General features: G+C 47.3%; 1 protein-coding gene across 1 annotated transcript; it reads right to left on the minus strand.

Moving 5' to 3' along the window:
* Window positions 1-889: 889 nt before the first annotated feature.
* Window positions 890-12,465, minus strand: BMP2 (bone morphogenetic protein 2). Its single transcript, XM_084886836.1, has 3 exons — window positions 11,233-12,465; window positions 9,547-9,899; window positions 890-2,624 (listed from the first exon to the last, which is right to left on the minus strand). Exons 2-3 carry the CDS (start codon window positions 9,890-9,892, stop codon window positions 1,780-1,782), a joined length of 1,191 nt encoding a protein of 396 aa, XP_084742962.1. The 5' UTR covers window positions 9,893-9,899; window positions 11,233-12,465; the 3' UTR covers window positions 890-1,779.
* Window positions 12,466-13,079: the final 614 nt, after the last annotated feature.

Raw genomic sequence — 13,079 nt, forward strand, 5'->3', positions numbered from 1 at the left:
AATCTTAGCAGGATCCAAGGTGACACAAATTCCTAGAAACTGACCTAAAATACTTCCAGAGAAATAATGGGGAGTTGTGGGTTCGCTGGCTGTGCTGACATACCCACCCACAGAACCCTTCCTTGGGTCTGATTTCAGCCCGGGAGCACAGAAGCCCTGCCACTGTTAAGTGTTCATTCTGAGCAGCCTAATTTGACTTCATTCCGCTTGGGCTTCAGTCCAATTGGCAGATGTCCTCGCAGAAGCTGATCTCAGACACTTTCCCTTTCTAATTTATTGGCACCGTTGCCTCTGTTGCATGGGATATCATCTCTGAAACTTTATCTTGGATTCCCCAGGTTTTGCCTGTTTTGTAGCTTTAGTTTTCTCTTAAATCTTTCTGACCCAAAGAGGTTCATGGGAACTGCTAAATCACTGGTAATTCCTTTGGTGCAAATTCGAATTATCAAGTGACTTGCTTGCAAATTCCCTACCCTCCCTTGCCTTTTCCCCACCTCCCTCCAAAAGGGGTAACTTCAGAAGCAAAAAATGGAAACCCGAGGTGATCACTGTGAATGCTGTACAAACACATCATTTTCTCTTCTTACAGGTTGGACTTTATAAAATGAAATGCCAGGGCTTTGAAATTTATTATCTGAAATAAGTTTAACATTTGGAGAAATGTGTTCCAACACATAACCTTGGAAATAAAAGCAAGCTGATTGAACAGAGAATGGGGTGGGCAGAGAACACGATGAGTGCAGTTTTGCTGTGTGTTGGGAGATGTTAGAGAATTGGGTCCTTCTGAGCATAAAGAGCTCCCAGATGAGGTAAAAGTTAAATGCAAATCAACTTCCAAGTCTTCATGAGGGCCACTGGATAAGAGTTTTAATTATACATGACCACAATATCAATAATGAAGAAATCGTATGTTTTATTTAATCCTTTGGCCAGACCAGCCCCTTTGAAGGGACCACTAGTTTAGGAAAGAAGAACAACAAACCATCATTCACTTTCCTGCAGGTTTATCATTTTCCTAATTGTTTCTATTGGTCCTGCTTTTACCCTTTCTGCAAATTGAGGGGTGGGGGGAGGGTTTCTGTATTAGATCAGCATTGTCTGGTTCTTATCCAAATATTCCACCTAATAAGGACATTACGTTCTCATGGACTGGACAACCACTCTGCAACATTCCTGAGAATTGAATAATATAATAATCTTGAAAGTCAGCAGAGTAGATTATCCATTTTTTTTTTCTGGACTTGAACTTGTGACCTTAACAGTAGCACTGCAAAAAAGCAAATGTGCTAAGCACTTTGCCAGAGTAACCTTCCATGTAGACTTTTCATCTTAAATACACACAACTGAAAACAACTACAATTTTTTTGGAAAATTATGTACAAACCCAATACTTCTTTTGATTACATATAAATACAAATTAGCTATTTTTCCTAAAAAGTGGTTATAATAGTAAATAAATACAAAATAAATCTGACCATTATACTTCATGTGCTGGGGGTTGAACCCATATAAAATGTACAACTAAATACATTTTTAAAAATCTTTAAGGAATAATTCTCTGATTAAAATATTTGTTTTCCCAACTTCTTTTCGTAGATATAAATATATTTTTCAAAATAGCTGTGTGGTTTTTTTTTTTTTTTTTCTTCTCTCTCTCCATTCCATTCCATAAATAAAGTCTTCATTGGGAAATATTAAAGTGTCAACTTGGGTTTTTTTTTTTTTTCCTTTTTTCCTAAAATATATATATTTATATATATTTATTTTTATTTTGCTGTGCTAACGACACCCGCAACCCTCCACAACCATGTCCTGGTAGTTCTTTAATACGACCTTTTCATTTTCGTCAAGGTACAGCATGGAGATGGCACTCAGTTCCGTGGGGACGCAGCACGCCTTGGGGATCTTAGAGTTCACGGAGTTGACCAACGTCTGCACAATGGCGTGGTTCGTAGAGTTCAGGTGATCGGCCAGGGGGAAGGGGCACTCCCCGTGGCAGTAAAAGGCGTGGTACCCCGGGGGGGCCACGATCCAGTCATTCCACCCCACGTCGCTGAAGTCCACGTACAAAGGGTGCCGCTTGCAGCTGGACTTGAGGCGTTTGCGCTGCTTGTGCTTCGCCTGACGCTTCTCCCTCTTGTGCAGAGGATGTCCCTTCCCATCGTGGCCAAAAGTCACCAGCAAGGGTCTGATCTGGGACCAGCTGTGCTCGTCTTGGTGCAAAGACCTGCTAATCCTGACGTGCCTCCTGGAGACGCCCGGCTTCTCCTCTAGGTGGGCCACCTCCACCACAAAGCCGTGGTTGGCCAGTCCCTGCGCGGTCCACCTCATCACAGCGGGGGTGACGTCGAAGCTCTCCCACCGGCTGGCGTTCTGATTAACCAGCCTGGTGTCCAACAGTCTGGTCACCGGGAGCTCCGAGCCGCCTGCTGCGGGCTTTATGATTTCATAAATATTTATTCGGTGATGGAAACTGCTGTTGTTTTCCAGCGTTTCCTGCATCTGTTCCCGGAAAACCTGGAGTTCGGCGGAGGTGATAAACTCCTCGGTGGGAATGGAAGTTAAGTTGAAGAAGAATCGCCGGGTGGTTTTCCCACTCGTTTCAGGAAGTTCTTCCAGAGATTCTAATTTGATATGAAAAGGTGGGGGGAGGGGAGAGAAGAAGAAAAAATACTTGGGTCAGATGAGTAATGACAATCTGATTATAGGTAAGAATTTGTAAATCTCACTTCAGCGTATGATTTCACCCATATGTAAGCTGGCAGCCAGAAGATAAAAAATTCCCCCTTTTAGCTAAAAATAGTCTCCCTTTTCTAGTCTCTCTCTTTTCTAATATTTCTAATACGCCTACCATGAAACACAATGTCATCATTCATTGTTATGTTTTTAATGCAATACATGAATACTGCTTCCAGGTGGCTATAATAATGGGGGAAACGGTGAAGCATTTCTTTGGAATTCACAGACTTTAAGGCCAAAAAAAAAAAAAGTCAGCACTATAGTTAGTAGAGGTCTAATGAGTGAGGATTTGAGGAAATTATTGCATTTTGTAAAAAGAAAAAGGCTTTAATGTCAATCCCTTAAGCGGTATTCTAAAACATTGCTCTGCAATTTAGATGATTTACAAATCTCGATATACAGATTTCAGTTTCCTAATTAAAGACTCTGAAACTCAACATCAACGATGACATTTTGCAAAGCACACCCTACTATTTTACTCAAAAATCCAGAGACAAAGGCATGTACAGGAATCTACTTCTTTGCAAACGTAAGGGTGGTACTGGGACACTGTAGTAATTAAGGCAATTTCAAGAGAAATATCTTCCCAAGTGTTGTCTGTCCTCTCACCTCCTTATGACCTCGACATCAAAATCTCATTTTAGATGCTTTTAGAAGAAACATAATGACTCTCCTATGTTTGTAATTCCTTTATCTTTTCAAAAAATAAATCATCTTAAAAAACAAACACCTACCCAAGAATAGACACAAAACATAAAAACTGATAAAAATCTATAAAAAGGCCATCATGACAGATATAACACAGAAAGAGAATCTCATCCTATTACAGAATAATCTTTATATATCTACTGTCATTATTTCAAAACAGACATTTAAGTTGGTTATGCATAAATGCTCATTCTGATTTAATATTCCTGAATTTCAATAATAAGGAGTACTGTTTTTTAAGAAAACAATACAAAAAATAGCATAGCACCTTGAATGCTGTAGTCTGCAAGTCATCAGAGGTACACAATGTTATTAAACTGATAGTACACAACACTAGAATCTGAAATATTTAGGTGCATTTTCTTCTAGCTTTACTACAGTCTGTCATTTGACTTTCAAAAAAACATATCTGCTTCATTCAGGATCCAATGTAAATGCTAACAAAGTCTATTTGGCCATAGTTCCAGGTCATCACCATAAGAGGATACCATATTTTCATTAAGTTCATTGTATTTTTCCTAATGCAAAGAGCTAGGAAACCTGTGTAAACCTTCATCATCAAAGCAGCCATGATCAATGCAGGCTAAGTGGATGCACTGAGTTCAACAGGGGCAGGCTATGCCACATTATGGAGCAATGCTTCAACGTAAAGCTGCTCCAACTCTAACCTTCACACAAAACAGCTAGGACACCTCACATCTTCAAATGCGGGTCCTGACTCAGTGGGTCTGGGGTAGGGCCTGAGATTCTGCATTTCTAGCAAGCTCCCACCCAGATGAGGTGATACTAGAGGGCACAAATTTTAAGGGATGCTTTTCACATTCAAGTACAACTTGCTGGGAGCACATTTTTAAGGGCCTTTTTGTTGAATGATATGAAAATGCTTAGAACCACTCGTGTTGGCCAAGGAATGAGTCGAGGCCTGTGAAGTAGAAAGACCTCCTAAAACTCATCTACTTGGGCACAGAGACTATCAGGCCAGGAAGTGAGCCCTCTAACCCACACCCACTGGGGATACCTTTGAGAGCCATCCACATTCTAAACCGCACTGTAAGTGAGCAATACTTCAGACCAGGCACTATTTTTAAAATAACCCTCCCACCCATGCAACTGGGCTCGCCCTCAGCGTTTCCCAGCAAGCATCAAGAACTGTAGTGAGCTTCTTTTCCTCTCCTCCTTGAAATTCAGGAGTCCTCTGATGTTTTCCCTGAGTGCATTCGTTAAGCAGAGAAGCCAAGGGCTGCCAGAGGAAAGAGGATATCAGAGGAAAAAGGAATGCTGGCCGGCTGTATTAATGCCCAAAGAAATCCCAATTGCAACAGAAACTCTGAATCTAAATGCATACATTTTCAAAAAAAAAAAAATTATGAACACAGGCACGTGGATACACATACACATAGCCAAGAGGAGAACGAGGAAGGGACATTTGCCAAGACAAGCATGAGAGACAGGTAATTGAAGTACAGAAGATGAGTACAAAGGAGGAATAAAATAGAATAACCCTCCTAAGATAAATATAAAATGGAATCAGATAAAATTGCCACCTTTTGACCAGATTTGACCTATAAAAATGGCAATTTCATGTGCTTCAAAATTTCACTGGGGATAAGTGGCAAAAAGAATCATCACTTAGCTACCTTAACAAAGTGGGGGAGGAGGGAAATGGGGAGCACTGTTGAATAACATCAAGTAATGTGAAGACCTTTTCTCCGACTTTCAGCTTCATCTCAGTCATCCTATTCCTTGAAGGAGCCCTCTTTCTCCTTAATACAAAAGCCTACAAGACAACATACCCCTGACTACAGACTCAGGTCAGAGAAAGAAGTGAGAAGTTCTCAGAAAACCCCAACATCAAGTTTTTCTTCAGGTTTGAAAAATCAAAAACGATGTGAAATAACGTAAATTAAAGAAAAAGAAAAAGAAAAAACTTCTGCAAATGATCACAGCAAGCCTGGGGAGTCTGAAAGTAGAGAGCATTGACCTAAGTAGGTAATGAATGCTTCTTTGGAGGTTTGTACAGTTGTTAATTCTCTGGAAATAACCCTGGTGGAATAATCTGAACTTGCCAAGGGATTTGAGGATTCCAGCCTATCTCAGACCTGGTTCCTGAACCCAGTTCTTGACCAAATAAATGTTCTTCACATTTATTTAAAAGTTCTTAACCAAATAAATGAAGCTATGATGGCAAATATGTAGGGGAAAGAAAAATAAGGCCAGGGTGTTCAAACTCTCCTTCAAAAGCGAAGAACCAGCTACACTCTGTCAATTATTCATCTACAACAAAATGATCCAAAGATAAGGCTGAAATCTCCCAGCAAGCCTAGGTCTATTCTGGCCTGCTCTCTCCTAGATAAGGGGAGAATGTGACGTAAAAGAAAGAAGTATTAATGCTAATAATGATAGCTAGGGTGATGAATGCTTCCTTTCCCTGGCCTGGGACTGAGAGCTTTATATGAATTACCTCACATCAAATTGATTCCAGAAAAACTACTATCTCCCTTTTGTGAATGAACTAGTTGGACTCAGAGAGGTTGTGTGGCTTTGCTAAGGTCACAGAGCTAGTAGACGAAGAGCAGAGCTATGGACTTCAGTCTATTGCATTTCCCAAGATTCCGGCCACTAGACGGCACTACATAACATAGAGATGAGTCAAAAACTCAAGCAAAAGTCAGAACTATTAGGAGTACTCTAATAATTAATGTAATGATAACCATACGGTGAGTTATTTTCCAGCTAAAGGGATAGAAACACACCACCCAAGTGTGGCAAGGGAGCACAAAGAACTAAATGAGCAGAAGAGTGCAGTGGCAGGGCCCGCTGGGACATACAGATCTTGTTTGGAACCACTGATATTTTGTGGCTGCCTTTTTGTCCTATCGTATGGTAAGTTTTAGCAAAAAAGGTGAGTGATCCTTATGTTTTGAGAATTTGCAACACAATCTGGACACGCTTCCCCCCCACCCCCCAAAAAAAAGGTCCATTAAGATAACAAAAACCTGGGGATAGTCCAGAAAATCAGTAAGGTTGGAAATTACTGTCCTGAAATAAAATCAAAGTGGCTGAGAATAATAAATTATACTTTCTAGAATATAAGATAATGGTTACAGAGCTGCTATATCAAGGAGAAAAGATAAAACACAAAGGTTACAATGACTCCATTTTTTAAAAAGACAACAAAGGAGATGGCAGCTAAAGGAAAAGTGATTAAATGGCCATAATCACTAATCCTGATTTGGCTTCTACCCACCCTTAGCTCCAACACTTTAGGAATGATTTGGTGCCCTCTTATTGTCCTCTGACTACTTAGTGAAATACGCAAAGGGCAAGTCTCAAACACAAAGACAAAATAGCTCAAAGAGAAGGGAGATTATAGAGGAATCACACACACACACACACACACACACACACACAGGAGATCAGAAAACAGTGCAAGAACTACCACTGGGCACCATAGCCTCAATCCCTCTGAGCACTTCCAAATAGAACGTGTCTCCTACTTACAGGGGTCTTTCATAATCACTCTGAAATACCTGGGGACACCAGGGAAGCCCACCAGGAAAACGTTGCTTTCGGAGTTTTCTACTGCCCAAATCCTTTGGTTGCCCTTGGAATGTGACCCAAGTTCTCCTTCACAGGGAACTTGCCTGTTGTACGGATATTTTCACAATAATTCTATCTGTGGGAATGGGGTTAATCTCTATGTCAAAACTTTTGTCACAGAGGCAAATAATTCAGTTATTTCACACAAAAAGACTGTCTTTCAGAGTCTGGAGAGCAAGCATGTGGTCCTTGTATATTCCAACCTTACAGGAAACTATAAAGACTGTTTGCACAGCCAATGAAGCCAACCCATTTCAATGTGTTTCTCACTACAGCAAAGCACAAAACACTCTTTCCAATTAGAGAAGTAATTTTTCTATACTCAGTGGCAGTTTGCAAGGCTTATGTGGTCAAAGCACTTTTTAATGACTTTGAAAAAAAATTTTCAGCACTTGGGCTTTCCTGAATAAAAAAGCCACTGCAGAAAGGACAAGACAAAGTTTAAGAGGAGAAATGACAACTGATAATTTTATCTCTGATCACCTTCCATGTGGTCCCTTTATCTTCACACGTTGGTTGGAAGAATGCCATCATGTCTCTTGTCTCATAATTTCACCAAATCTTCCAGATCCCACCCACAAACAAAACCAACAAGTAACTTTTGGAATCTGACCCTTTGGTCCTTTACCAGATAAATGCCTATTCATTCCATATGAGCCAAATTCTGCTCTTAAGCCAGCCACCTTAACCATATGGTTTATTAAAAGATTTGTAGGGCTATCCATGCCACAGGGATGTTTATAAAAACCAAATCCTGGCTATTAGAGATATAAAATGGTCTTTAAAATATGCAACATATAACCTAATGTTGATATACTAGTTATAACAAGAAATGGATTGGTTGAAAGTTGAGGCAAAAATTACATAGCTTTTCTCTATCACCTAACTGCATTAAGATCTATTAAAAAGTTGATTTTAAGCAAATTGGTAACTTCTGTACTATTTCACACATAACATTTATATTTTTTAAAGATATAGATCCTGACCTATTAACTATGCATGCTATTTAAGTTAAAAATAGCACCTTCAAATAATTTGCAGCCAGTTCGGTTTTGATTAAGCCACTTGTAGAGAAAGAAATATGTAGCCGTCACTGATGGAATCCTCATGCAACTGAGTGTTTTAGGTGTCAAATGATTTAAATGATCTTCCTTTTATGTTATAAGAGACACGTACCTGGCCTTAAAAGTAAAGAATGGTTTCCATGCTACACTTCCAGGAGCAGTGGCTCAAGCAGACATTCTTATTTTTCTACCCTCCAAGAAAAAAAAAAAAAAGGAAAAAAAAGAAAAAAAAAAACTATTCTAACCAGCATCAGCTGAAAATGATGAGCTGGCTCTCTAATCATGGCAAGGCTGTGATGAAAACATTTCTACATATCAGATTGTAGATTCCACTTGAAATCTACCACCTCAGCAGGGCTAGGCAAGAAAAAGGGAACTTCGCTCCCAACCCTCCAATAGCCAACAAGTGGTTGCCCGGTGACATGCAACTTTGTACCCTTCTCTAGAACTTGAAGGAACCTGTGCTCTATTCTCTATTTAGAATGCAGGCAATTTAAACGTGTAGAAAAAGAATTGAAGTGGAACCTATTTTTGACCAAATGCTCTAAAAATCTTGGTACAACCCAGAGATTTCCAAGAGCTGCTCTAAGACATTCCGTATCCACGGAATGTCTTTCCGATGAAACAAGCAGAATGCCCTACCTTGGAAAAACCGCATGCAGTACCATAAAAGAAAATCCACATTGCAGTGCAGGTGAAGGAAAACAGGCAGCTGCTGCAAGAGCTTTATCTGAGGCTTCCCTTGTCTCTCTACTGGGAGTTCATCTCAGATTTAAGCACAAGACAAGAAAGTCATTGTGGAAACAGTATGATTGTGGAATTGATCTCCCACAGGGCTTAGATAGGGATTCGGAAATTTCCAAACCAGGCCCAGATCAACTGTAAATTAGAAAGACTTTCGGGGCCCTGGGCTTTGATTTTTCAATACAAATCTCAGAAAATTCTGCGCTTGGCTCTGTCTAGCCTGAACCCCCCCCCCCCCCCCCCCCCTTAAGCAGGAGAGGCAGATTTATAGAGTGAGGGCTTCCAAACAGACGGAAAGTGATCCCAACCTGCCCTCCTCCTTCTCATCTTCCCCTATGGGATTCTTGCACGTTTAGCTGACTAGGGGCATGCCTTTTGCCCTCATCTTTCCCATCACTTGATTTCTCTCCAGTTCCAGGAGGAGGAGCCGCTCTGCTGGCTGCCAGCCAGGAAAAGGGTGCGGATTTACCAATGGGGAATCCCTGGCTCCCCCCACCACCACACAGGCAGGCAGTGAGCTACAGCCAGCTTCAGAAAGGTTCCTTACAGAGACTAGACTGGAAAGGGCTTCCGTGCCCTGGCCAAGCTGCCCTTCCAGGGATGCCCGCAGCCTGCCCAGGGCGGGGCTCTTTGCTTGCGGGAGGACTCCCCGCCCCCGTCCCCGCCCTGGCTCCCCTGCTCCACGCCTCACCTTCGTGGTGGAAGCTGCGCACGGTGTTGGCGAGGCTGGCTGCCCTCTCCAGCCGGTGGTCCGGGGCGGGCGCGCCCGGCTGGCCCGAGTGCCGGCGGTACAGGTCCAACATGTAGGGGGGCACCACGGCGTCCCTGCTGGGGGTGGGTCTCTGCTTCAGGCCGAACATGCTGAGCAGCCGCAGCTCGAACTCGCTCAGGACGTCGTCCGAGGGCGGCTGGGACGAGGAGCGGCCGGCCGACGCCGCGAACTTCCTCCGGCCCAGCTCGGGGATGAGGCTGGCCGCGCCGCCCAGGAGGACCTGGGGAAGCAGCAACGCTAGAAGACAGCGGGTCCCGGCCACCATGGTCGACCTGCAGACAGGGCCCCGACGTGAGTCACCGAGCTCCCCGCCCAGCCCTCCCCCACCCCGCCCCCGCGGCCTGGGCTCCCGGCTCCCGGCTCCGGGCTCCGGGCTCCCGCTCGGTCCGCCCGCCTCCGCCACCAGGGTGCCCACCTGGCTTGCACCATTTGCGGGGGGGGGGGGGGAGGGGGGTGGAGATACTTCAGAGCAGCTGGAGCTAGAACGCCCCCGGAGAATGGAGGGGCCCTCGTTCCAGAGCCTTGAGACTTTCTCCCTCCCATTCCACTCTTCAGTCCTCTGACATGATTGGAAAGACCCCTTTCCACCCTCCCCAGGAGTCAGTGACTGTCACCTGTATTTTCTATGAGACTCGCGGCGCTGACACAGTGCGGGGAGCCTGTGGGAAAGCCACTCCTAGGTCTGACACCCCTTGTTGGTCCACCCAACACACACACACACACACACACACACACACACACTCACTGCTGGGCGCTCGCTTTGCCTAAAAACACGCACAAGTGGTGCATGTGACTTCCTTAGAGGCACCGTATAGAACTTCCTGATACACACACACCCCAAGTCTATGGATTCCAGACCTAGGAAACCCAAGGCCACAACTTCCGAAGCCACTTACACCTGGGGGCCGGTGCCTCTTAACCTCAGAGATGTCAGGACGGACAGACAGCCCCCCACTCCAACCCCGGACCCTTCCCTCCCTGATGCAGTCAAGATACAAAGGTATCTTCCCGGGATTACGTGAGCAGCTAATATCTATTAATTCACTATTAATTCACGTGCCAGTACAAGGTGTCCCTGGAATTCCTGGAAGCAAGCAGGGAGAAACCCCAACCTGCAGTACATTCCCAAAGGGGACGTGGCTCTGAGGAGGGACAGCAGGTCTCCCGGAGAAGCCCGGAGAACGGAGAAGGGATGTCCTATGGCAGGGCACGCAGGTTGGCAGCTAACGGGTGAAAGCCAGGGTCATCCTCTCAAGGGGATCTCTGGCTTTCTTTAATCATCCAAGTGTTAACAGCCCTAATAAAATACCTAAGAGAGGAGGAGGAGGAGGAGGAGGAGCAGAAGAGTTTAAGCCAAAAGGGCGAGGCTGTCGCCCGGGGTGTGTGTGTGTGTGTGTTGGGGAGGTGGGGTGGGGGACGGGAAGGGGAGCAGCTGTATGGGGGCATCCCAGCCGGGGCTCGGCTGCACGTGGACTTGGAGGGGGTTCTGTTTACGTCCGGCCTGGCGGGACCCGGGATGGGGAAGGACTCAGCGATAGTGGCCGCCAGGGCACCACCGCGCTCAACCCCCACCCCCAGGCTCAGCCCCGGGCCCACGTCCTCTACCTTTAGGAGACCGCAGACCGTCTAAGAAGCACGCGGGGACACGTCCATTGAAAGAGCCTCCACATGGAAAAAGCTCTGGCCCAAGGACCTGGCGCAGGGAGCGAGTTCCCTTCCTTTGCCTCCTCCTCCTCCTCCTCTTCTTCTCCCGGGTGCCGGCCGGGCAGTTCCTCTCCTCCGGCGGGGAACGGCGTACAGGGGTCGGGCCCAGAAGAGTGGGGGGACTGGGTTCGGGGGCGGTGCGGCTCAGGTCCACCGGGGCCAAGGCACCGGCACCAAGTGGGGAGCCCAAGTCACTCTCCCTGCAAGTTCAAGAAGTCTCCAGCCAAGTGCTGACACACAACAACAGCGAGCAGGGGGAGGAGTGCGGGGCCGGGGAGGCAGTGGAAAAAGGAAAAGTTGGTGCTGTCGTCGTCCTCAGGACCCAGCGCCCGCGGGACGCGTGGCCCCGCGCGGGAGCCGCTCCGGGACTCGGGGGGCGAAGGCAGGGCGCTCGGCGCTAGCTCCGCCGCGGCCCATGGTTCGGAGCAGCCATCCTGGGCGACGGGGGGTCCGGGTGAGGGCGCAGCGGCGATCTGGGTGCCAGGCGAACTGCTGCCCCCCCACATCACTCTGCCTGACTCCAGCGCACCCCCATCCGCGCTAGCCGGCTGGAACCCCCGCGGCTCGGGCGCCCCGTCGTTCGCGGGCGCATTCTCCTCCGGCGAGTTCAGCAGAGTCGGGTGGGTGGTCGCGCTCTCCTCGCCCCCGGGCCGAGCTGCTGTGCCGTCTGCGGCCGGTCAGGGGTCCGATCACACGCCGGCCGGTGCGCCCCTAGCCTCGGAGCCCCCGCAGGAGGGGATCGGCATCGCGGCGCCGAGGCTGGGCTCCCGGGCAGAGGTTCTGCGCGCCGGTCGGTCCTTCGCTCCGGCGCGGCCCGGGCAGCTGAGGCCACGGCGCAGGGGCGCGCACGGCCGGGCGCTCTGGCGCGGATGCCCCGGAGGAGACCCCAGTAATCCCGGAGGCGTTCTCGCTGAAGTCGTTCGGGTGGGCGGCGGAGCCCGCGGAGGCTGACAGTCCGCGGCGGCGGCGGCGGGAGCGGAGCGGCGGGCGCAGCGCAGCGCGGCGGGGCGAACACTCCGGCGGCGGCGGCAGCGGCGGCGGCGCCGTGGCGCGGCGCTCGCGGCTTTTAAAGGGGACGCCGCCCGCCGGCTCCCTCCCGGCCGCGGCGGACACCTCCCCCTCGGTGGCGCGGCTCGCCGGGGATCCCCGAGCGGGCGGGAGCTGCGCGCAGGGGTGTGGACGGCGCGCCGGGGCCGCCGCGGCGGGGTGGGGCCGAGGGCGGGGACGCGCGGCCGCGGACGGGGGCGCTCGCGCCTCCAGCCCCGGAGAGCTCCCGGGGCGCCTGACCCTGACTCTCGCTCCTGGGGCGCGATCCTGGACAAATGCGGGGTTACATCGTTATTTCCCTAGCTGGCCCGTTATTTAACTTTCAGTTTGAAGTTTTTCGGGAACCAGACCATTCAAAACAAAGCTAAACTCCACCAAGTTACAAGGCATCTTGGCAAAGGCTCGGGGTAGACCATTCTGTCAAAGAAAACTGGAGTTTGAAAACTGGGTGCTGTTTAAACTTGAACACACAGATAGATGTATTTATATATGTAAACACATGTGTCCGTTTATATTATGTAAATGTGAACATACTTTATTCGGATAAATGTAATATACACATAAACGTGTGTATGTCTCATAGGTATGTATATTTACCTGTACATGTAAATATATGCTAATGAAGCACATATTTCTATAAATATAGCTGCCTATATGAAATGGATGTCATCCTGCTATACATGACACGTGCAATGGAGTGT

This window comes from Pipistrellus hanaki, assembly GCF_964339955.1.
Source record: "Pipistrellus hanaki genome assembly, chromosome: 6".
Classification (NCBI taxonomy): Eukaryota; Metazoa; Chordata; class Mammalia; order Chiroptera; family Vespertilionidae; genus Pipistrellus; species Pipistrellus hanaki.